General features: G+C 38.4%; 1 protein-coding gene across 2 annotated transcripts in view; it reads left to right on the top strand.

Moving 5' to 3' along the window:
* GRM5 (glutamate metabotropic receptor 5) overlaps positions 1-26,814 on the top strand; it is a 271,646-nt gene that overhangs the window by 189,925 nt on the left and 54,907 nt on the right. For both annotated transcript variants that reach the window (XM_054399141.1, XM_054399133.1), the window contains exons 3-4: positions 8,769-9,004; positions 26,138-26,384. In XM_054399141.1, the coding sequence (XP_054255116.1) occupies positions 8,769-9,004; positions 26,138-26,384 (483 nt within the window). The remainder of the gene's footprint in view (positions 1-8,768; positions 9,005-26,137; positions 26,385-26,814) is intronic.

The raw sequence follows: 26,814 nt of genomic DNA, 5'->3' as shown, positions 1-26,814 counted from the left end.
CATATCCATGATTACTTTGTTTTTTTGGTGAGCAGCTAACAAAAAGCTCCCCCCTGGCCAAAAAATCATATTTGCAAGTCATTGTTGCCTAGTTTTTTAGTACAATAAAGTTAAAATAAATTCATGGTCAAAGTTTCAGGTAATACAGCGACTCAGAAGTGTTGTAAAAGTTTCAGGAACTGTCAGTTTGCACAGTGTCACTTGGTTGCACTGTCCTTTTTTTTCATGAGCCAACATACATGCTTGCTAAATTTTGAAATGGATTATAATTAATACTCTTCAAATGATGGATTTTAATTAATACTCTTTAAATCATGACTTGTGTCTTCTTGTGACTTCTCTATATACTCAATATTCCATATACTCTATATACTCAAAAAAGTTCCATTTCTGATTCATACTGTCAAGGTGCTGCATAGAAAGGCACAAACAAAACCAAAACCAAAACAAACAAAACAACAACAACAACAAAAACTCAACCCAAACCAGCAAAACCCCAAAAATAAACAAAACCAACAAAAAAAAAAAAAAAAACCCAAACCACAACCAAACAAAAAACCCCAAACCATAACCAAACAAAAAAAAAAAAAAAACATGACAAGCATTGGCATTGTCCAAGAATCATTAAATCTGAAGAAGACCTTGAAGATTATTGTGATATTGTATGGAAAAAAGATTCAATTAGAGTATCTATTTAATCCCTCTATCCATGTGGAAATTTTTTTTTAAACTTTTTTTACTCCACCTGTCCTTCAAATGTTGCAAATTTTCCCCACTTCCTTGGAAGGCTTCTCAAGAATCGGAAAACATTCTCTTAAGTCAATATTATAAAGAAAAGTCTGAATCCTAGAGATGAAATGAAAGAAATGTCATAACCAGTAGGAAAGACTTGTAACATTTGAAAATAAAGCCTACATCTTTAGTGTGTAGGCATGTCACCTTCTACAATAATTTTCCTATTTTTTAGATCTAATGACTTATCATTGTGCAATTGGCATTAGAGTTTCTGTTCCCCTGACTGAGGTGATATGGACTACAAGAGGAACAGATCTTACATCTAGGGTCAATAACCAAGAACTGACATTATGAATATCCAAAGCTGAGTGAGCAGCCTTAGACTGCCAAACATGTACTTCTGATGGCTGACCAGTGTCTAAATTAGGGAGCACAGAATTTTTTTCTCTGTGTTAAAAACAGAAAAAAAAAAATCACCTTAATTATACTGAGTGATATTGTTAATTGGGGAATATGTTTTAAAACCTTCTTTTCACATCCACCCCACCCCCCCCAACCCCCCCCCCAAAAATGGATTAAACACTATAATTTTCATTTATGGATAATTTTAAGACTGAGAATTTTAAAAACAATAGAAACAAGCATTTCCTGTTCAGAGGAAAAAAATATCTTTTCGTTTAAAAGATCTTGACTGTGTAAAATGTGGGCTAGCTCTAATTAGAAGACTTTCCCCCCCTGTTTCTTTCACCCTATTCACGACAAAGTGTTATTCCATATGGTTCATTTTGACACTTCCTTTCTAGAAGAGAAACTCTGATTCTGATGGGCACAGGTGTGCGACCCACCACTTACTCCTCTGTACTCCGACTGCATCACTGGAATTAGCAGTGTGTGTAGGCAAACACTCGATTAATCCTAAGTCAATTTCTGTTGTTTGATGATGCTTCCTGTAGCAACTGCAGAGAGAAAAATGCAATAACAAGAAAAGAAGTAATGAAAAACATCAGGAGAAACCAGGGAAACTGTGAGGGGAGGGGCATTATTGTAACTTGACATTCGTTCTCTGATCCACCAGGCTTTATATAATTGTAATTCCCAGACTTATGTTAAACCTCAACATAAGCAATGCAAATACAGGGCAAAGTGGATGTCAAGAAGTCAGGTAGCTGACTGCTCCCCCTTCTCTAAAACAGGATTATTTATATCAAATAGAATCACAGAATCGGTCAGGGTTGGAAGGGACCACAAGGATCATCTAGTTCCAAACCCCTGCCATGGGCAGGGACACCTCACACTAGATCAAACTGGCTAGAACCTTATCCAGCCTGGCCTTAAACACCTCCAGGAATGGGGTCTCAACCAGCTCCCTGGGCAACCCATTCCAGGCTCTCACCACTCTCATGGGGAAGAACTTCTTCCTCATGTCCAGTCTGAATCTCCCCACTTCCAGCTTTGTTCCATTCCCCCTAGTCCTATCACTACCTGATAGCCTAAAAAGTCCCTCCCCAGCTTTCTTGTAGGTCCCCTTCAGATCCTGGAAGGCCACAATAAGGTCACCTCGAAGCCTTCTCTTCTCCAGACTGAACAGCCCCAACTCCTTCAGTCTGTCCTCATAGGAGAGGTGCTCCAGCTCTCTGATCATCCTGGTGGCCCTTCTCTGGACACCTTCCAGCATATCCATATCCCTCATTATAGGTGTTCATCTATCTTATTCTCTGACACTTCCAAGAGTCTCCAAGCTATTATCTTCCTCACAGTCCTAACTGTGAGGAGTATTTTTCTGCTGTCTAAAATGAGCCTTCCTTCATTCAGTTTAATTCATGAATGATTTCATCAACATAACAGACAAATTATTATCTTTTCTGCTCCAGTTTTTAAGTACCTAAAGACAGTTGTTGCACCTCTTCCCTAGCATTGTGTTTGGTTCTTTAGGCTATAAATATTCAGTTAATTTGATCAAGCCTGTTTTCTAGATCACCTTCCTATTTTTTGGCTGACCCTTTACCTCTGCTGCTAATCACTATCTTTTCCTTTTTTGAAATTTGATATTAAAAGTTGAGCTTGATTTGTCTTTAGTAGCTTTCTCCCTGTAGTGAACTGCAGCCCAACACTTTGTTTACTCCTTCTTTCATAATAAAGCGCTCAGAGAATTGCTGTCTCACTTCTGATGTCCCTTGTTAGTTGCAGCTCATTTTGTGCCTTGACCTTTCTCATTATATCACCATCTAATATTTTTCTTTCATATTGATTCTTAAAAAATCTCAGCTTATTTCTGCTTTTCATATATTTTTTGAGATGGTCACACTAGTATCTTACTGTATTTTCTATCCTTCCTGTGCATGGCACTTTTTAATTTAGCACTTTTAATTTATTGCCTTAGATATTCCTTGCAAGAGATCCAACCTCAAAGTTTTCTAGGCTTAGTGTCAAGTTTTGAGTGTGCTATTTTTCCTCTTTATTCTTTTAAAAGTCACAAATGCTATTTTTCATGGTGGTTTACACCCAATTTGTCTTTTGTTTTAACCTTCTCAAACAGTTTCCATCTACTGATTAAACACCTGCAGAAAAGTCTCCCCTTTCTTGTCACTTGTTACAGCCTGAATCAAAGCAGTGTCACCTAGGCTTTCCAATAACCTTATAAAAAAAACTATTGCACTCTTCTCCTACCTCTCATTATCAGTAAGTTTGATGTTTTGGAGAATCTCTGGTAGCAGCTCACAAAAAGCTTTCTCCTCGTCATCTTCTGGATTTGATGACAATAATCAGATGCTTATCACAGGAGGGACTGTATATACTTGTCACCTGTAAGAATGACCAGTAATTAATAGTCCTAATTCTTTCCATGTTCTACATTTCTGAGCATGTGAATGAAACTCTGAAACCACAAAATTAAGTTTTAACATTCTCTTATCTAGTTTAAGCTGGGAGTGATTCTCTTCCTTTGTCCTATTTACATTGATGTGCAACTCTCGTATTGAAGTCCTGTAGAAATTGTCAGTTAGCTTTGCAATTGCCTGTTATCCCTGCTAAGCAGATTGACATCAGTAGCATACTCTATGCTGTTGATCATCATTCTACTTACCAAGCAGTTGTAGGACACCCTTGGAGTAATGTGCATCTTGCCTTTTTAAAGACATTTTGTGGAATTAAATATTTAGGTCATTGTTGATAGGGATTGACTATCTTCACTTTTTGGTAAATGTTTTTCAGGAGAACTAACAGTTTCTTGACTGTTCTCTATGAGCCCAAAGCAGCCATCTCCATCATGCATTTTGAATTACAGTCATTAAGTATCTTTTTTAATGACACCTTCATAATGCTTCAAGCATGAACTTTCCTCTGTGCTGCACTTCATCTGAAGGCTTTTTTCCCTCCATGGTGATCCTTTCCAGAAGAAACAAAAAAGATTTCATTCAAACAGGTGGAGATTTCTTTATAACAGCTGCAGTTCTGCATCTTTCTTGGGTATCAGCACTTAGTAACTGTGAAAAATTGTTTTTCCTTCCTCCCACAATATCATAGGCAAAGTGGATTTAGTTGGCACAACACTGTGACCCATCTGGGGAAGCTCACATTGGTGCTGGCTCACATTAAAGATGGGAAAGAAAGACAGGAAGTGAGAAAACACAGAAAATCCAGAAACCCACAATGAAATTTCTTATATGTAGTTTCTCATATTTTACCATAGCAAACATAATCCTAAAACTCTGCACCTCTATCTTCTGTTGCAGCAGTGCAGTCCTACTTGTTTGGGTGTGCTCAGATAGAGGAGTTTGAAGACCTATTCCCTACCATTAGTATCCAGGGCAGCTGGGGAGGAAGCAAGCAGGGTTCTTAGGGTTTGTGACTACAGTTTTGCAACCCAGTCATCTAAAAAGGGGCTCTTTTGCCTCTACTTTTCTGTTCAAGTGATTTGAAGTAATTATATGTGAAGTAATGATCTAAAACATTGAATTATTGTATGTATTCATATGCATTAATTTTTATATTTATTCATTAATAAATATAAATATTATATCTCTGTTGTGTCATTTATTGGAGCCTCTCTGTGATAAAAAACTATACTTGATTTACTGTGAGTAAACAGACCTTTAACAGAGGAGCTGAACTCTTCCTTTCTGTCTGCTGAAGGATATTTTTTCATTAACATTTCCATTACCCTGCCATATCCTTCAAAAAAAAAAAAAAAAAAAGAGGTATCTGAGAAAATATGCACACACAAATAAGATCTAATAGCAGACAAAGAACATAATGATAATGACTATCTCATTTCAAGTTCACCTCTTGCTAATACTGCAACCGTAAAAGCCTTCCCTTTTTTCCTTCTCTGTTATTCCTTATTTTCTTTGGTGCACAAGAATTTTCTTAAATGGTATTTTTGTTGATTTTTTTTTTTTAGAAACAGTCTGGTTATTACCCTGTATCACACCACCAGCTTTTAAAGGAAAATTCACCAGACATTAGTCTGGTGGCCATGAATATAAACAGAAAAGGACTGGGTGAAAGGAAAACATGTCATGATGCTGAAAGATAGTTCCCACTGTGCCCAATGTGTATAATATTGAGAGCAGCCAGATCTGTATGTCACAGTCCTCTTACCTTGTTGACAGTTTTCTACCCTGGCAAGCTGATGAGTGAAATATATGAATTAGTGCCTACACCTGACAGATATCTCAACAAGGGACTTTAGGTGGTGTAGTTGTGCATCTACTGCTTTCTTTCACAGTAATCTTTCTTCACATGCAACTCTATTTTTTAATTACAGAGTTATTAAGGTTGGAAAAGACCTTTAATATCATCAAGTCCAACTGTAAGCAAGTACCATGACCACTAAATTATATCCTGAAGTGCCACATTTACACACTTCTTGAACACATTCAGGCATGGCAACACCACCACCTCCCTGGGTAGCCTGTTCCAATGCCTCACCACGTGGTGCAATTCCTTTAAAGGCATTTGCCCACTGGTTCAAAAGCAACATCTTTTCTAATAATCAGAATCACCTAATCAAAATAAAATTGGAAAGCACAATGTACATGCATGGGAGAAAAAGCAAACTTTTGTAGTGGTCTTTTAACATTATCTGTATTGCATTTAATCTGGTTTTACACTTTCATAATCATTTCTGGAATACCATTCACATGGACTTGTTTTACTACCCACAAGGAAACTGTTCTTAAACACTTGTTCACATAAATAGTCTATACACACCACTGCTAATATAAGGAAACATCCCTCTCACCAGCTGGCAGTCCTGCACTGCATTAGTGGTAACCTATGCACCTTGCCACTTCTGTGGGTGAGACTGGAGATTATACTGGACTTCTTTGGAACTCCTTGTCACAGACAGTTTCTGGTACCATAGTACCTTTCTTCAGTTGAACCAGTAACCTTCAGAAATGAGTAATACCATTCTGAACCTTTCATAATGCATCCATCAGTGGAGTACACTCACCAGCTACTACAGTAAAATTAAGCTACTAGGAGAAGAAAGAAGGAAGGTCTAAAGAGGAACACACAGGACTATGAAAGTTAGCAGTCATCTCTCTCTCTGTCCCTTTCTCCCTCATCTTTCCACCCCTTGCTGAGTTCAAAGATGTCACAGGTCTAATATCCCAAATATATCTATATCATGCTGTCACCAACATTCCATAAGTGTTATTAGTCATCTGTGGGTACAAAATTTTAATATCACACACTACTGGAACTTTTTGATATTTATGTAAGCCTGTTTTCCTACTCAATTTTCACTGTCCTTTAAGTATAAGTTTAGTTTTTGCATTGCCACCTTGTCCATTTGAAGCTTTGTTATCTGTACTTTCTTGTTTCTAGAATGCATGCTTTATTTTATATAATGCTCCTTAAAGCCTTTTACCCAAGAAACTAAGCTGAAATACATATCGGAGTGAAAAGTAGCCCTGTTGAATTAAGAAGTCCTTCTGTAGAAAAGTTGAGAAGGGTTATGTAATAAAGTTATAAAATGGTATCTCTCTTACAGATCTACTTAGAGGGGATAACTGTTCGTAAAGTAATATAAACTTTACAGCACTCTGCTGGATTAGATCTGCAAAGTTCTGAAATATTGTAGAGAGATTAATTACAAGGAAACAGTTTTCCTCTAAGTTGTTTGGGACAGCTTATAAAGCTGGGATACTGACAGCAGAGCTCCAATTCTCTTAGATTCTATTCAGTTCTTAAAAAAAAAAAAAGAAAAAGAAAAAAAAAGTCACTACAGAAAATACATTTCTTCCTGCATTCATAAAACCCATCAGATTTTATGATGATAGGTAAAACTGTTTAAAAACTTTCCAAAGGTTAAGATGAATGTTTCAGAGTAAAGGTTAAATTGATCATAAATTTAAAATATCTTCTGCAACATTTATCCCAAAACAACCCATAAATGGTTCTGAATTTTCATCCAGTAAATAGTCCTGTGTTTGCCTGCACTGAGCCACCTGAGTGGCTGGGAGCACCACCACCAGCGTTTATCCCAAATTAGATCTAAGCCTGAAGGTATATTTTTCAAGTGCTGGATTTGTGCTCAGCATCAGTGCTCATCTTTTTCCTTTCATTAAGGTACATTTTACTCTTTTTGTGCTGAGTAAATTAGTGCATTTGAAATCTGAGGCGTATTTAACAGTCTCTTCACTTTCATTCTAGACACTGAATATTATTTTTACCCTGGTGAAACTGCTATTCACTGAGATTGTAGTTGGGCTAATAAGATGTAGCAAAGAATCCAAGCTTCAGTGGAAACAGTGCCTGGTGCAGAAGGAGTCACAATATGAGATTTTAACCTATGCACTGTGTGAGGGCAACTAAGTCCCTGTGTATAGAACAGGGGATGTGCTGGGGATCAGGTGACTGCAGTGGGCTTCCTGCAGTATCTGCAATACATGAGCAAAGCTTAAGCCAGGCAGTGAATGATCAAAACAAAACAGAACCATGCAGATAAAGGTCAGCTACATCAGTCACACTATGAATAACTTAAACTAGTTCGGACTGGCTTTAAACAACTCATGAAGTTTTAAAATAGGGCAAATTAAGGTTATTTTTTTTATCCTGAAGTTATCTGGATTTTAAGATCTAAAGATACATTCATTAACATCAGTGCCTTTTTAGAGGAAAAATGAAAATAAAAAAATTGGAGATTCTTCAACAATTCTCTAAGACCTGGGGTTTCTGAAAAATTGAAATAACATGTTGATGATAAAACAGCAGAAATCTGCAATAATCAAAACAGATATGTATGTATTTAGTGTAGTTAAGTGAAACTTAGTAAATGTCAGTACTTGCAAGAAAATCCATTTTGAAACAGGTTCCATCTGAAAGAGTTGGAAACTAGCCTAAGAAGTTTGTTTGGTTTGCGTTTTCAGTCACTTCTGGCTACTTGTGGTAATATTCTTCATGCAATATAGTATCACTCCATAGTGACTCCAGCCACAAGAAACCAAGAAACAGGATGCTCTGCCCAGCTTCATTAGTCATGTCTGCAGAGAGGATTTACTGCTTCAGATGCAATGCCATGCTCAGCATCTGAAGTCTAAGCTGGTATTTCTGCTTGAGCAGTGTCACTCCATTCAAAATTTGCTTCTGACTCTTTGTGCCATGCTCCATTGTGCAGTTTAGGCATAGTCTGCAACACAGGCCTGCCTTTTGCCCTCTAAGGGGTCCTGCCTGCAAGGTCACCTCCAGTGTCAACAAAACACTGAATCCAAGATTTTCTCCCCAAAGCTCAGTAAGGCTTAGTGTGATGCAGACACGTTTACACATGACAGATTTCAGGAACTGTGATTTTTAATATCATTTCAATGACCTGAAGTGGAGGATGAAATAGAAGGTGCCAATGATGAGCAAACTCAAAGAAAAGGAAAATGCTGAATTCTTTTAGCAGAAGTATTACAGGGGCTTTACTGAAATCCATGTAGAATGCCAGGTGTGAGTGTGTGTTCTTAAGCACCAAATTTTAAGGAAAATTATTTTCTTATTCCTCAGAATGGTTAATGTTGTCTCTCTTTCATTTATCCCTGCAGTGATGGCTGGGCAGACAGGTACGATGTGACAGACGGATATCAGCATGAGGCTGTGGGTGGAATAACGATCAAGCTCCAGTCTCCTGACGTGAAATGGTTTGATGATTACTACTTAGAGCTTCGGCCAGAAACCAATCACCGAAATCCATGGTTTCAGGAATTTTGGCAGCACAGGTTCCAGTGCCGGTTGGAAGGGTTTCCTCAAGAGAACCCTAAATACAACAAAACTTGCACAAGTAAGTGAATTTAGTACTTCTGCCACTGTGATTACTGATTGAAGGTTTGGTCTACACAGCTCACATTGGACCAATGCTGCCTGATCTGGTGGACTAGTGAATGGTGTTGGAAGGGAAGACCTGCATGGGCATTGTAATTCTTGCTTTCTCTGAAATGATGACAACCACAACTTAAAAAGTATTCAGATCTCTAAAGAAACAAAGGGATAGTGCCTCATTACCTAACTTTTCTCTGTATTTAAAAAACTTGATACTACTCTAGCTCCACAGGCATCAAAATGTGTTAAAAAATATTGTAATACAAAATTCAGTGCTGCTTTTCTGACACAGGGCTAATTATATTGCTTTAGCTCATTGGAACAACGAGAGAGTTAATACACTAAAATTTATCTGAAGTCCATATGGTAATGATCATTTTTTGTGCAGTTGAGTTAGAAGACTAACTGATTTGAAAGATTTCATTAGATTTTCCTTCAGCCATGAGTCATTTCAAGAAATGCCATTTCAAGATGATCTTTTTCATTAAATTGTATCAATTGTAACAAAAAGTGCCACAACATTTTGTCATTTTTACAAAACTTCAGCAAAACCTTTTTTTCCCAGAAAGAAGTGATTTATTTTTGTTTGTTTATTTTTATTATTTGTGTTAATTACCCTTTATTTCATGAAATGCCAAGCAATACTAAGACAATCACTATCCTGCTGGTGCTGAGTCATAAGGTATTGCAATACTGGCCCAACCACAGTTCTAGCCCAAAGCAAAATCTTAAGATCTTCTCTCCTAAAAACATCTGCATGTTCCATACACATGTGAGACCAACAAATGGCTTTAAGGATCAAAGTCCTGGCTTTACACAACACAAAACTCCACCTAAGTCTCGCATAACATTCACAAGTCTTTCTTTTGATTTGGAAAGGGTCGCAGAAGTTTGTGGCTGAGACAGAAATTGAATCTAGTGAATCTCAGTGTACACCTTCAATATTCAACAGATTTTTCTCCATTATTTTTCTTCTTTTACCCTTCAACACAGCCTGACACAGGTTTTATTTGCACTATTGACAGGTACTGCATATTGAGCAGCAAGCTTCATTGATTTCCCCGTAATAACGTAAATCGCTCTCCTGAGATGTCAGTACAGTAGCCATGACTAAATACAGATTAATAAAGGCTTGATTTCTATCACTGTGCTGTGTTAGCAATGACATTTCAACTTGACTTTTCTGGATTTCTTTTTTTATTTATTTACTCTCTTACCAACACTGGGAGAATGTGATTTCTTGTTGATATGAAATATCAGGAACTGTAAAATTTAGGTACTTGTAGAGCCTTCTGTAGTGCCTAAAGTACAATCAATCACAAAAAAAAAAAAAAAAAAAAAAAAAAAAAAAAAAAACAAACAAACAAAAAAATTATCTCCAGGATGCAAGGGAGATGTTACGGTTATCTCAGACATTGTCACCCAGTCATGGATATAAGACAGCTTAATCATAAAGCTTGAACCTCTTGATTTGAACAGTATTCATCACTGGAAGGTTTCCCACACTTAAGACATCCTGAATGAGCTACAATTCAAATAGGTTCATAAAACCTAAAAATGCCAAACACACAAAGAAATGTGCAAGAATCATAATCTGCTGATTTGCAAACCATGGAAAGGGACTAATTTCCCAAGTAGATTGTTCTAATACCTTTTCTTTCAGCTCTGTTGTTGTATTTAGTGCTGAGCTATGATGGCTGTAGTAAAAGAATGAACATCACACTATAGTAGCTTTAATTCTTTCTTGTTGCTGTAAGGCAGAAAACGTTAATTCAGTTGTGGAGTTCCACGGATTCATACCACTACACACAGCAATCAATTGGAATCGCCCATTTAAGCAGGGCAGTTTTCACACAGGAAGATGTTAGTCATCACGTTACTCAAGTTTATAGTTTTGATCTCTAAAAAATAGTATAAAGGAAATTCAAAGGTTGGCCAGGAAGATGACAGTCAGGTTTAATTAATGTCATATTTTGTGTCACAAGTGTTAAGACACCTATTCTGTTTTTCTCAAAAAAGCCCCAAAACTGGGCAAGGATGTATTAATAAAGTGAAGAACCATTGAAGTTAGACAACTTTGTGCATTTACTAGCAGGAAACACAGGATTGTATTCTCTGAGAACTGAAGGAGTGAGAGATTTTGATGTTGGGAGTTTCACCTCAAAATTAACATGAATTTTTGATACTATTATGGTATGGGCTTTTTTCTACCTCATTTCCTATCATATATATATATATCTCTTATATATATTCCTATCTTATATATATATTGAAAATCATGTCTCTCTACCAATTTTCACATTTATATTTGGTTTCTTAACTTCAAGCACTCAAAGCTTGGACTTTCAAATTCCATCAGTTTATGCTTCACAATATTGTAACGATAAAACTTGCCCTCAATGGTCAAAAACATTTCATAGACTGTCCTGATGGTTTCTGCATGATGATGAATATACTAGTGCTGCTTCAAATTTATCCAGATAAGAAAACAGGGCTGTGCCCTTTAGCTTATCTACCTGAATGCATTCTCTTCTCCAGCAACTGCACAGGAAAATTCCAGTTAAAGAGATGTAGTTTATCGAGAAATACTGGAGAAAAACAAAAATTTTGGTTTGTACTGAAAGACAAGACATTATTTACTTCTTGGGATATTGATAAAAAGGTCAATATAAAGCTGATGAGTGTTGATAGATGAGGTCATTGTTAAATCAAAGTGTATATACAGAAAACAATAATAATTTAGTGTGAAAAAAATATTCTTCATGAGCTGGTTGTACCAAAATAAAAAAACACAAAAGAAAAAAAAAAGGTTCACAATATAAACAACTTATTTAAACAGCAAGAATATAAGCAGAAGGAGATATGGCTGAAATTTGAATAAATAATTCATTTAATCTCTGCTCTAGCTGTGAATTTAGTTGTCTAAACCATTGTAGTTTCTTTTCTGATCCCTGCCTTATAAAATAGCAGGCTACATTTAACTCCATGACAAAAAAACATGACATCATTAGTCAATGAATCCAGGTCTCCTTGTGAGGGTGTTTTTCTATCCATAGACAGTGCCAAGCAAATACTACTATGAAATGAAGACACAATTTAGTAAGATGTGCATAACAAAACTGTGAAATCAGCCTAACACAGAGAATCTAAAATAAAATTATTATTATTCATTCATTTCTATCAAGCATAAGAAGTCCTCAGCCCTTCACATACACTTAGTTCATACTGGGATGGAAATTTTAGCATCAAGCCCACATTTCATTTACTTAATCCAAATGGGTATCACTGCTGTTGCTAAGTACATTGATTTTCTGCCCAGCTGGAGCACTACAGAAAGTGAGAAGTTTGCAGACTTATCTGACTTGATTTTCAGTGTAATCAGTCCCATGCCACAGGAGAGCTGCTACCAACCACCTTTGAACACCAAGTCAGAGCAAAGAATTTAAAATGCATCTGTAAAAAGAGATGCGTAATGGCCTCTGACCACCAGGGATTTTACATGAATTGGATTTGGCTTCCCCTCTGGCACCAGTCAGATATTTTTTTATTACCTAAGGCCACGATTCAGTAAATTTTGTAAATAGATATGCAAGCTGACCCAGGTGAGTAAATCTACTCAATGACCATCTTCTGGTCATAAAAGGCTAATCCAGTCCTTTGGTTTTGATTGCTTTTGGACTTCTGAAGATGAGGTGTGTATGTGTTTGCTTTTATAGAGACAAGTGTCCTTACCACAACTCAAATTCCTAGCAGTTTTTCCTCTTGGTGAGGGTGTTTTACAAATCCATCTCAACACAGCAAAACCAAAACCAAACATGAGCACAGTATGCTGTGAAACTCTAAATCAGCTGACATTAGCAGGAAAAATCAAGTCTTTAAAGTCACCAGGAGCAGAAGCATATTTATTACATTTACCAGTTTCTTAAATTAATCTTTTTGCCCCTGCTGCTAAGTGATCTTGTTTTCCCCATGGTGTACAAAAGCTAGAGGCACAGATGGAATAGTATTTTTTTAAAGTGTTACTTAAACACAGAGCAAAATCAGGATACATATCCCAAGTATCTGTGATCTAAGTGCAAGAGGAGCAAATAAACAGAGGCTGATGCTGATGAAGCAGTGCAGCATCTTAGTTTGACTGACAGAGGTTACAGACCAGAAAAAATAAAATAAAAAGAAAAGAAAATGGTAGTTTCATGTAAAGGGACAACGGAAACAAGAATTTGAAGGAAAGTGACATGGCACTTCTGCAGGTATTTACATCAGGGTCCTGACCTAAAATGCTGTGGTTCAAAGAGGTAGAAATCACAAAGGGAAATGATGGAGACTGAGTAATCACAAAGGGAAGTGATGGAGACTGGGTAATCACAAAGGGAAATGATGGAGACTGGGTAATCACAAAGGTCAACCACAGAGGGAACATAGAGGGCACTGAAAGTGAGGAAAGTAACTTATGTTTGACATGCTTGGGAATAAGGAGTGGCAGGACAGAAGAACATTCTCAAAATAATTGAACAGGGGAAAATGAGATTTGCAGCAGCATTTTCAACGTGTCTTAGCAGGATGCAGAAGTTCAGTGTTCTGTTCACAATTTTAACATTTTTTCCAAGAGTGCAAAAATTGACATAGAAGAAGGATGACCAATACATTTCCAAGCCGTTAAGAACAGGATCAGAAAGGGGGATTAGAGAGATTTGGGAAACAAGAAAAGTTTTGCAGTTCAAGGTACAGAGGGGCACAGGAAATGTAAATGCAAAAAGTATCTGCCTGTTTCCTAAATCTCATTGAGCTTCAGCTACTTTTAATGAGGTCAAAAGGATCCACAGAAATTCCCACAGTTTCAGAAGAAGAGAAATTTGGTTTTACAAATGGCCCTACTGGATTTCCAGATAGAACTGAGGAATAAAACATGACTGCCTAGTTTTTGTGTTGCAACATGCTAATAATCTCCTCATTAGATGCAAGCCCAAATGCTAAAGTTGGTTTCATCAGAACTCAGGCAATAAAAAGTAAGTCCTGACAGAATGAAAGGATATTTTCTGTATTTCAAAGAATGTGTCACATTTAAACCTGATGTTCACAAAACTTAGCATTCCTATACTTTAAGGTTTTGATTGCAAATTAAAACAAATTAAGACATAGTGAATTTCTAATTTTTATACTGTAAACTTATTCTCCTGAATATATCCTTCTTGTCACCCAGTTTGGTACTTGATATCTTCTCTCTCATACTTGGACCATGGCAAGCTGAAGGATAGGCCAGCCTTCATTTTTATGGCCACATCTCAGATCTGGAGCCCAAACTGTTTGCCAGTATTTTTATAGTGTTTTTGGGTTAGGTCCAGAAATTTCTAGATCTTCATTTCTAGAATGTTCATATATAATATGAGCCAGGAAGCTACACAGTCATGTCACTAGTTGTTTTGACTTGGAAAAGGAGGCAGTATGGGACTAAGAACTGCCTTATGCTCTGTAACACCTGTTTGAAAGAGTTTTTGATATACATCAATCTTGGGTTTAACATACCTTTAACTCAAAACCTTCAGTAACTTCAGTCTTCTCATTGCTGTTATGGAATTCATAAAACTCAAAAATCTGGTTATAAAGCTAAATCTATTTCCTTTTACTTTATGATTCCTGTCTTTTTCCTTCCATGTATTAGATACGTTTAATGATATACATTTAATGATATACCATGCTGTTGTGGTTTTATTCTTTGTATGAAAATTCCTTTTCTCACTGCCTTTCTGAACCTCGAAAACTATCTGAAAAAAAAGATGAATACTGTCATACACGTAGATCAGGTTTCTCCAGCCTTAAGAATAGAAGTAAATTATTATTAAATTTATTCATATTACACAGAGTTCTTACAAGATGGGTTAATTGGAGTAGCTCCTGTCATTCTTTTCTCTCAGCCGTTTGACTTCCTGTATAGATTCAAATGCTTCACATAAGCATGTTTGCAGGTACAGAAAATTTTCTGCTAGCATTTAGCATACTTTTGCATCCGTACTGATTGTGTTTCTTTGCAATTTGTGACCAAAAAAATTGAATTCTGTAAAGATGCAATGTTAGTAATATTAAGAAACAGATACCTACTTACATGCCTTCTTCTAAGATTTACTCTCACTGTTATTCCTCTTCTTTCACTGAACTTGGCAGCCGACTTCCACCAGTTTGTAGGCATCCAAGGATGCAAGTCAGCCTCTAGTGATATTTGTGAAAGCTCTGTATGTACCTTATTGATGTAGGTTTAAATAGATATCAACTAAATATTTGGAAAGAAATCTTCTGAAAGTTCTCTTTGTGCTTTAGGACACTGAATTTGGTCCCTCGGTCATTCTCAAATCCAACATTTTAGCGATAATAATCACATCAATTCCAACAGTCTAGTATCGGTTTTCAGTTGTAAAGAGTCAAAGTTAGAACTGGTCAAAACATTTGATGAGCAGTTTGCACTGGAAGATACTTGCTTATTGAATTTGCAAAACGTTCCACAGCAGCATGTGCACTCAGTGACACACGCTTTGAAAGAAAATAATTGAAATGAGTCATTTTTTTTTTCATTTCAATAACATTGAAGTGATTTCTTTCAAGTTTATAATTTCCTTTTACATTGTTTGAGTGTTATGTTATAATTTTTTTCCCCTCACCATCAAAATGACATTTTTCAGTACTCACAAGTACTCTTTCTTCCCTCAGAATTTCCTTTTCAGAAGATAAAAATCCAATCTTGAGGTTTTGCATGAATTTTGAACGGAAAAGGACATTTGAACTACACAAAATTTCCCACAGAGCAGAAATTATCTCTGTTCTTCTGTCCAAGACCCTGTAAGAAATTAAAGTAGAAAAATAAATAAATTGACAAATTATTACAAGAACACAGGATGTTATGGGTTAGAAGGGGCTTCCAGACATCATCAAGTGCAATCCCAACACTTCCCAACATTTTATTTTTAGATGAAAAATGCACCTGAAACCTTGCAAACAACAGTGAACTGAAAGTTGCAGTTTAATTTCACATTGCTTTGGCAGAAAGCTCTGATCACAGATAATGGAAAAGGTTCTTTTTCTGTATCTTTAAGCAATGATAACTGAAGTAGGTATAAACATCATGCTTTACTCTGGTACATATGCACAACCTTCCCTCAATTTTATAAGCCTCCACTTATTTTTTCACTGTAGAGACATGCATGTTGCTGGGGTGACTGAGTTGAGAGCACACCATCCAGGACACATAGATTGCAAGAAGGTTACTGAAGTTTTCCCAAGAAGCATCTATGATGACAGGATAGACCATGCTTAAAGCCAGACACCATATTCTGCAGCACATAATCACTATCATGTCACTGTTGCAAAGATCAGCCTGTTTTCCTAATTTTTATTTTTTTTTTTTTTGATATTAACTAAGTCAACAGAAAACAAAATTTAAAAAATGGTGGGCATGAACTTCAAATACTGCTAGTAGAAAGTGAATGTGGGGCATATTTGCTGGCAAAACGAGAACTCATTTCCATCAGCCTCATGTCTCTCAAAACAAAAATTGCCACAAAGAATCAATGAAGTATTTCATGATATATCTATGGAAACAATATGGTGAATTAGTCATGGGGAAACGTTACAGTATAGTTGTAAAGTGTAGGTTCTATTTCTGGTTTCCTCTGTAATGTTCTCCAGGATTTTGTCATAAACAACATTTTGACTACTTAGATGTTTTAAAGTTGACAAAAATCATAGAATCATAGAATTGTTAGTGTTGGAAGGGACCACAAGGATCATCTAGTTCCAACCCCCCTGCCATGGGCAGGGACACCTCACACTAGATCAGGTTGCTCAGAGCCACATCCGTCCTGGCCTTAAAAGCCTCCAGGGCTTCCACCACCTCCCTGGGCATCCTGTTCCAGTATCTTCCCCCCACACCCCCACGGTGAAAAACTTCTTTCTAACATCCAATCTGAACCTACCCATTTCTATTTTCTTTTCCATTCCCCCTACTCCTATCACAACCTGATATCCTAAAAAGTCCCTCCCCAGCTTTCTTGTAGGCCCCCTTCAGATACTGGAAGGCCACAATAAGATCTCCTTGGAGCCTTCTCTTCTCCGGACTGAACAACCCCAACTCTTTCAGTCTGTCCTCACAGGAGAGGTGCTTCAGCCCTCTGACCATCCTCATGGCTCTTCTCTGGATACATTCCAGCATGTCCACACCCCTCTTGTAACAGGGGCTCCAGAACTGGGTGCAGTACTCCAGGTGGGGTCTCACCTCCTTCGACCTGCTAGCTATGCTATGCTGTATAAATAAATCACCAATTTTGCTTGATTTGGATGTTGAACTCATTGCACAGCAAACAAACTGCTCTGCACTTTGCAAAAAAAAAAAAAAAAAAAAAAAAAAAAGTATTGTCTCATATTTTGTTCTCTTGTTTCTCCTCAGAAAATGAAATAAGCAGGCAGTTGCCTGGAATATAAAGCATTTTTGCTCTTCCTTTTATGCTTTCTCCAAACTTTACAATTCAAAACATTCTCAGTTTCAGAAAAGTTAGAAAGTAGAAAAGGCATATGGAACCATGGCAGTTTTGCACTTTGTAACATCCCTGATTGATGAGGCTTTGTAATGTCATCAGCTCTCAAACAGAAAAAAAAAAAAATCTATTTCATCTTCCCTGAGGGTAAAAAAGTAGGGAAAATAAGAGAAAACACAGCTTTCGCATCAGGAATCCAGAAAATTATTAATCTTATTGAAGAATGTTTTTTCTTTATTTGCATGCTAAGTACTGGAAAAAGCAGAGAAATGTAAGATTTTCCTGCGAGATTGTTTTGTTTCCCCGTATTTAGAGAAGGGGGCGATCTTGCGAGAGTTATTTAATTAACTGTTCACAGCAGCCCCGCTCCCGGCTAGAGCCGGCAGCAGCTCCCCTCCCTCCCGATGCCCACAAGGGGGAGCCACAGCCCGGACTCGGACAGGAGCTGGGGTTCCGGTGAGGTGAGGCAACGCCGGGGGCATGAGAGCAGCTGAGCACTGCCCGTGGCACCGGGACAACCACCGCCCTTAAGTGCTTTCTTGGATCCGTGCCCTGAAGTACACTAATTGTTTTTAAATAGCTCCAAGAAATGAACCTTTGCCAGCTGGAATCACTTTCCTGGTGATGAAAGAACGTATTTCTCTTCCATCATCTACATATTTGTGCTTTGGAGAAGTGACAGCAGAAAAGAACAAATCTGGAGGAGTTTAGCCTTGGGCAGTCTCTGAGCGGCTGGTGAATCCAGGTTCAGAGCTAGCCCAGCCCTGCTGCCCAAACAAACTTCAGTCTGCCTCGGTTCAGACTCCATTGCTGCACTTGCATTTGCACGGCGCCAAGCCTCCTTCCATGAAATGATGCTGAGCAGCACTGTGTGCCCACACTCATCCTCTGATGTGGTTTTGCTAGGGTGACCTGAACTGGGTCAGTTCCAGCAGTGACCTAGAAAAGGTGCAGGTTATGAAGCTCTGAGTTTGTACTGGTTCTTTGCCACTCGTGTAATCACAGTCCAATAATAAAACTGGGAACATACAGACACATCCAGGCACACAGAGCATACATTTAAGCAGGAAAAAAAGAAGATATTAACCACCCACTCCACTGGCAGCAAATTACTGATACTTAATGCAAAGGCTCACCTGAATCCTCTCTCTGTATAAACATCTGAATGATCTATAGAATTATAAATATTTTTATGCTTTTATTTCCTATGAAATCTAGAATAATTTTACTTCCATTTCAGAAATAGCATGATAACACCTAAAAATCCCATCAAATTATCATTACATTAAGCAAAGGAAAAACACGATCACAGTATCACAGTATATTAGAGGCTGGAAGGGACCTCAAGAGATCATTTGGTCTAACTCCCCTGACAAAGCAGGATCATTTAGGGTAGTCTGCACAAGAATGTATCCAAATGGATTTTGAAAGTCTCCAGAGAAGGAGGCTCCACAACCTCCCTGGGCAGCCTCTTCCAGTTCTCCATTGTCCTCACTGTAAAGAAGTTTTTTCTATGTTTAAGCTTGAAGCTGTTGTTCCTTGTCTTGTTATTGCACACCACCAAAAAAACATTAGACCCCTCCACTTGACACCCACCCCTCAGATATTTATACACATTGATGAGATCCCCTCTCAGTCTTCTCTTCTCCCGACTAAATAGCCCCAGGGATCTCAGTCTCTCTTCACAGGGGAGATAATGTAAAAGAGTTGAGAAACTGAAGTACAAATGGCCTTTCTGCTTTGCCAAAGAAAGGAGAGGGTTTGTATATACAGTATTTTTGTAGACAGCAATGGATGTGTGACTTCAAATCTGGGACTACCTTCCCAGTTCAAGAAACATGGGGTAATATTAGAGGGAGACCAATGGAGGGCTATGAGAATGATTAAGGGGCTGGAACATTTGTCTGATGATGAAAAGCTGAGATGTGGGGCTATTTAGTCTGGAGAAGAGAAGACTGAGAGGGGATCTTATTAACGTTTGCAAGTATTTTAAGATAGGGTATCCAGAAGAAAGGTCCACACTCTTCTCAGTGATGCCCTGTGATAGGACAAGGGGCAACAGGTGCAAACTGGAACACAGGAAGTTCTACCTCAACATAAGAAAAAAAAATTACTCTTAGGGTGACAAAGAACTGGAACAGGCTGCCTAGAGAGGTTATGGAGTCTCCCTCTCTGGAGATTTTCAGAACCTATCTGGATGCGTTCCTCTGTGTCTTGTGCTGGGTGATCCTGCTTTGGCAGGGAGGTTGGAGTAGATAATCTCTGGAGGTCCCTTTTGATGTCTATCATTCTATAATTCTGTGATCTCGCAGGTGGGAAAAGTTATTTATGTTTGTTATTATATTTACTTACTAAAATTACTTAGACAAGAAAGATAAGGCAATAAAGAAAACATAATTGAGGGATCTGTGCACATCCTCTAACCATTGAGATTCCTTCATTACTCAGAGAATTCCACAATGTTTGATCATTTATGATTGCAAGTGTTGTCCCACTTTCCTCATTAGGTATGACTTGATTCATGCTGCATGATTCCATTGCAAGAGGTAGATTTGTAAAATTATTGTTATTTTTATTATTATTATTTCTGCAGTAATTGTCATGATGAAGTGTTAGTATTTATTGGTTCTGAGGTACTGCAGCACAGATTACTGTCTGTAATCATTTGGGCATAATCACTAATTTCAGTACAGATTTATATATAAATTGCTATTATTCCAAACAATGTTTGTGGGGAAATGAGCTATGTCCTGAAAAAAATTGCTCAGTCCTACCAAAAACAAGGTGCTTAAGCCTATCAAAATTGCAATAAGAGTCAACTGGAGACTACAATATGCAGCTTTGTACCTGGCCCACTTACATTATCACCTGGCCCACATGCATTATCACCTTCCAACTCCTGTCTGCAGCATTCTGGGAGTGATGCTGAGTCTGGAAACCATTGGCAAAGAAAAAAATCACTGTTTAGGGGATGTTTACTCAAAACTGCTTGTAGCTGGGTATTAAGGTTTGAATACCCTCTTGTTGCTGTGGTGTATTAGGTGCTTGCCCATTTACAGCTGTGGTGCATTACGTACTTTCCTGGGGCACTGTATTTGTTTTAGCGTCTTTTAAAAGCAATTTGATACATTGCTACACCCAGTCCAAACCAAAGCACAGCAAGCAGGAATGATTTGGAGGTTGGCTTTGAAAGTCCACACCTGAAATGAACTGAACACTGCTGTGTCCAGTTTTGGGCTCCCCAAAACTCTCAAAAGAGTCCAACAGAGAGTCACAAGGATGATTAGGGAACTTGAGCATCTCCCTTATGAAGAGAGACTGAGAGACCTGGGGCTGTATAGTCTTGAGAAGACTGAGAGGGGGTCTGATCAACTCAAAAAGAAAAAGGAAGTTTACAATATCTGGAAAAAAGGACTGGTCAATTGGAAAGATTATAGAGATATAGCCAGAGAATGTAGAGATGCAACAACGAAGGCCAAGGCCCTCCTAGAACTGAATCTTGCCAGGGGGGTGAAAGAGAACAAGAAGATTTTTTTCAGATACATCGATGATAAAAGGAAGAGCAGGGAAAAGGTGAGCCCACTGCTGAATGAGAGGGGAGATACAGTAACTGATGATGCAGAGATGGCAGAGTTGCTGAATGCCTTCTTTGCCTTAGTCTTTACTCCTAAGACCAGCCTTCAGGAACCTCAGTCTCTAGAAGCAATGGAGCAGAACTGGAGAGATGTGGACATTCCACTGGTCAGTCAGACCTGCGTTAGAGATCTCTTACACCAACTAAAAACACACAAGTCCATGTGCCCCGATGGGATGCACCACAAGTGCTGAGAGACCTGGCTGACACTGTTGCTGAACCTTTCTTCATCATCTTTGTAAAGTCCTGGAGAACAGGAGAGGTGCCTGAAGACTGGAAGAAAGCAAATGTCACTCCAGTCTTCAAAAAAAGGCAAGAAGGAGGACCCAGGCAACTACAGACCAGTTAGCCTCACCTCCATCCCTGGAAAGATGATGGAGCAGCTAATCCTGGAGGTCATCTCTAACCACATGAAAGACAAGAAGGTTATCAGGACTAGCCAAAATGGATTTACCAAGGGGAGATCCTGCCTGACTAATCTGACAGTTTTCTATGAAATTATGACCAAATAGGTAGATGAGGGAAGAGCAGTGGATGTCATATATCTTGACTTCAGTAAAGCTTTTGATACTGTCTCCCATAACATCCTCATAGAAAAGCTCAGGAAATGTGGCATAGATGGCTGGTCAGTGAGGTGGATCACAAACTGGCTCAACAAGAGTTCTGAAGGTCTTCATCAGTGGCACAGAGTCAACCTGGAGGCCTGTGGCATGTGGTGTTCCCCAGAGATAAGTACTGGGTCCAATTTTGTTCAATATCTTTATCAAGGACCTGGGTGAGGGGATTGAGAGTACCCTCAGCAAGTTCCTGATGATACAAAACTGGGCGGGGGGGTGGGCTGATACCCCGTCAGGCTGTGCAGCCATCCAATGTGACCTGGACAGGCTGGAGAGACAAGTGCAGGGTTCTGCATCTGTGGAGGAATAACAACAGACACCAGGACAAGTTAGGGGCTGCCCTGCTGGAAAGCAGCTCCACAGAGAGAGACCTTTGAGTACTGGTGGACAGCAAGTTCTCCATGGAACAACAATGTGCTCTTGTGGCCAAGAGAGCTAATGGCATTCTGGGGTGCATCAAGAAGGGTGTGTCCAGCAGGTCTAGGGAAGTTCTTCTTTCTACTTTGCCCTGGTGAGACCACACCTGGAATACTGTGTCCAGTTTTGGGCTCCCCAGTTCAAGAAAGACAGAGAACTGGTGGAGAGAGCCATGAGGATGACTAGGGGACTTGAGCATCTCCCCTATGAAGAGAGACTGAGAGATTCTGGGGCTGTTTAGTCTTAAGAAGAGAAGACTGAGGGCATCTCATCAATGTATATAACTATCTGAGGGGTGGGTGTCAGGTGGAGGAGACCAATCTCTTTTCAGTGGTGCACAGTGGTAAGACAAGGAACAATGGCTTCAAGCTTGAACACAGAAGATTTCACCTCAATTGAGGAGAAACTTCTTTACAGTGAGGGTGATGGAGCACTGGAACAGGCTGCCAAGGGGGGTTGTGGAGTCTCCTTCTCTGGAGACTTTCAAAACCCACCTGGATGTGTTCCTGTGTGGACTACCTTAAGTGATCCTGTGGCAGGGGGGTTGGACTCGATGATCTCTTGAGGTCCCTTGCAGCCTCTAATATACTGTGATACTGTTAAGTTACTACTACTAAATCACATCCCTAATTGTCTTTTAAATACCTCCAGGCATGGTGACTCCACCTCCTGGTAAGCCAAATCCAAAGCCTGATAACCCTTTCTGTGAAGAAATTTTTCTGAATATCCAACCTGAACTGCCCTTGGCACAACACTATGGATATTTATTCTCTGCATAGTAATTCTGTAGGAACTCCTCAACTTCTATTAAATTTTATCATTTTTCTTCATTAAGAGTTTAATCAATAAAGTCAGTTCCATTGAACATTACTGGCATCATCATTAAATTCATTCATGCTGCCTCCCCATCTCATGATGACCCTGTGCCAGGAAAGAGTCTTGATTGAAGACAGAACTTGTAAATGAATTTAAGAATATATGTTCAAGAAAAATAGGCATGAACACTTAAATGAACGATGCATTTAAGGCTACCTAAATCTTACTCGTTGCAGAGATAGATTTTAAATTTTTGTATTTTTTTTCCCCTCACTGGGAGCTGCCTTTTATCTTGTATATTCAGCCTTCCTTTAAAATGAATCACAGGATGACTTAGGGTTACTTATTTGATAAACCTTAGTAGTTTGTGATATCGGCTGAAAAACACCTTCAGATTTAACTATGTTATGGTATATTAAAGACCAATAAAATTATTTTGTCTCATTTTTTGAGATGTTCTCCTTTGCTGCAGAGTCTTCAGGTACGGTAAACCAACAGTCAAACGTAGCAGGTTGGATTCGCCCTATATGGGAAAGCCAGGGAGTTAATTACTCTTGGAAATGTTTTCTCCAGCTGTAGGAAGTGTATTAAAATCCTCACCACAGCTAATTCCTTTACAACTCCATTGACAATTGCCTGAAGTTTCTATGAAAAGCTAAGCAGCCTTATTACAAATCATCAGGTGAACCAAATGATGTTCAACCTTTAAAGAAAGCCAGAATAATTCTATGAAATCAGACTACAAATCCCAGTGGAGACTGTTCCTGTGATAATTAAGTTATTACATTTTTAAGCAGTCATACACAATAAAGCAGATGAAATATTGTTTCATAACAAATACTACTGCTGATGCAAATCTGATTCATTCTAATGGCTACTCTAATTACCTGCATGGTTTGTGAGCTGTTAATTTTGAGGATGAATAATTGGTTAAACCATGTTTTGTGTATTGCAATGTAATACCCTCGTTCAATTTTCCACTTAATTTCAATTAATATGGGTTTTACATGAACTCCACTGTTGTAAGTTTTATGCCTATTATTTTTAATTAGGAAAAAGCAATACCTTGATAGACTAGGACAAATGAAAAACACTGTGTGTTGTTCCCAAGGTTTCTTCCATTACAGATATTTCAAGATTATATCACTTAGCTGCCCAAAATGTTAATCCCTGCTCCTAAGGTTGACTGGAACTGTGACTGGTAGTTCCAGGGGAAAAACTAAATACAAAAACAAACAAACAACAACAACAAAACAAAACCAGACAAAATACAGAAGGGAAAAAATGATCTCTCAATCCCCTCATTCACTTACTGATTTTCAATTTGAACTACATAGCTTTGCTACCCTTCCAGATATTTTCAGTAGTCCAGAATGTTACAGTAATTAGAATGGTGTGATAATGTTCTTGTTCACCACTGAAAAGGTGATCTTGTAGATGCATCTGTTTTTTGATGGGATCAATGACTATCTGGAGATTCTTGTCTCTACCAAAGATTCCGAGGCATCGGACTGGATGTTTGTCTTCGGACTGGATGTTTGTCTTCAGACTGGATATTGTTAAACTAAATGTTTATTTATTTATTATTTATTGTTAAACTGCTATCCTCACAGTTATAAATTAGTCTCCATTCCTTCCAAGCAACAAAAAAAAATTGGCTATACGTCACTCTTTTTGTGGCATAAGCTACTTCTCACACTGGCTGCCCCTGCAGCTTGGACAGGCAGGTGTAAGCTCCATTTCTGCTGCTTGCCAGTGCCTCCATGGGAGGCAAATGCTCACAGAGCGGACTGAGAAGGTTATTTGCATTCCCTTTGCTTCTGGCTGCCCAGGAGCCCAGCTCCTAGGGATTGCTGCTTGACTGATAAAAGGAGAGCAAATGTTCTAGTAGAGCTCTTTGTTTGCCCTCCCTCCACAGCCAAATCTTTACAGGTTTCTGACAAATTCCCTGTGCCACTGATGCAGTTGTTTATCTCTGACACTTCTCACTTCCCCAGTATCAAAGATTTGGTGGCTGGAGTGCAGCTGGCAGCTTTACTGATGACATATGAGGCAGAAAACCTCCAGCTTACTCTTCCTTAGCTGGACTGGTGCTGCCAACAGAGCGAGTCTGTGTCATTAATAACACTGGCTTTAAAAAAAGGAAGCCTTAAGGGTGCTGCTGAATGAATTTTTATTGTGTATTTCACAGAAGCTTAAATAGTAAATAGATGTCCAGATAGTATGTTTTAAAAGACAAAGTAAGGTTAACCAGTATGCCTAAAGAGAGTCATTGCCTAATCCACATCATCAAACCCTTTACAGACATGCCTATGGCCACATCACTGAGAACGCCACATCTTGTCTGATCTCAGAAACTAAGCAGGGTTGGGCATACTTGGATGGGAGACCACCTGGGAATACTGGGTGCTGTAAGCTTTTGATAGGGTAGTGATCCTGCTTTGGCAGGGCATTTGGACCTGATGATCTCTTGAGGTCCCTTCCAACCTCTAACATACTGTGAAACTGTGACATTTTAATGCATTCATCTGCATTACATCATTATCCTCACTTGATAAGCAGAGAGCAACAAATAGGTGACTTACTAGAGCAGGAACTTTTAATAGAGTAAAGGAGTTGTGTCTAGGTTGGTCTGTTTGCACAGAATTAGTTCCCATGGTTCTGAAACAGAAACATTGTCTACAAGGTCACTACAGAATAGACCCCATGTTAGCATTTGTATCTCAAACCAAAAGATTTCTGAGAATTTGGAGACATTTCCTGGATTCTCCATAACATGTTCATAATACTATGTTATCATGTTCATAACACACTTTAAAGATGCATGAAGTAGCTGGAAAACAATATATGTGAGGTGTGGAGATGCTCTGAGACAAGCGTCAACAGGATAGAAACATATGTAATGGGAATCTCTTCCTTAAAACCTTTTTTTTTTTCCCTAATGGCCAATGTGTATACCATAAAGAGCATCTATCTAAGACACTTAAGAAGACCTTCCAGCATTAAAGACCAGCTCACTAACAGATGTCTGAAGAGTTGATCATATTTCAGCCATATGCACTAACCACCAGATTTGCAATGTTCCTTGGCAGGCCAGATGACTCTGAGGACACAGCACGTTCAGGACTCCAAGATGGGCTTTGTAATCAATGCAATATACTCCATGGCATATGGCCTTCACAACATGCAGATGTCGCTGTGTCCGGGCTATGTGGGCCTCTGTGATGCCATGAAGCCCATAGATGGTCGGAAGCTTCTGGAATCCCTCATGAAGACTAATTTTACTGGAGTCTCTGGGGACATGATCTTGTTTGATGAAAACGGTGACTCTCCAGGAAGGTATTGCTGACATTTGCCAAATTGTTTCATACCAGGCATGCTAACTGTATGTAGGAGATGCATGCAGACCTGACATTAGTGCTGAGATCTCATGCATTTTCACATTTCCTGAATATCTGTGCTTATTGTTCTAAAATAACTTTTTTCTTTCTTTCTTTCTTTCTTTCTTTCTTTCTTTCTTTCTTTCTTTCTTTCTTTCTTTCTTTCTTTCTTTCTTTCTTTCTTTCTTTCTTTCTTTCTTTCTTTCTTTCTTTCTTTCTTTCTTTCTTTCTTTCTTTCTTTCTTTTTCTTTCTTTCTTTCTTTCTTTCTTTTTCTTTCTTTCTTTCTTTCTTTCTTTCTTTCTTTCTTTCTTTCTTTCTTTCTTTCTTTCTTTCTTTCTTTCTTTCTTTCTTTCTTTTTCTTTCTTTCTTTCTTTCTTTCTTTCTTTCT

This window comes from Indicator indicator, chromosome 1, assembly GCF_027791375.1.
Source record: "Indicator indicator isolate 239-I01 chromosome 1, UM_Iind_1.1, whole genome shotgun sequence".
Classification (NCBI taxonomy): Eukaryota; Metazoa; Chordata; class Aves; order Piciformes; family Indicatoridae; genus Indicator; species Indicator indicator.
This window is presented reverse-complemented; position numbering and strand designations above follow the sequence as displayed.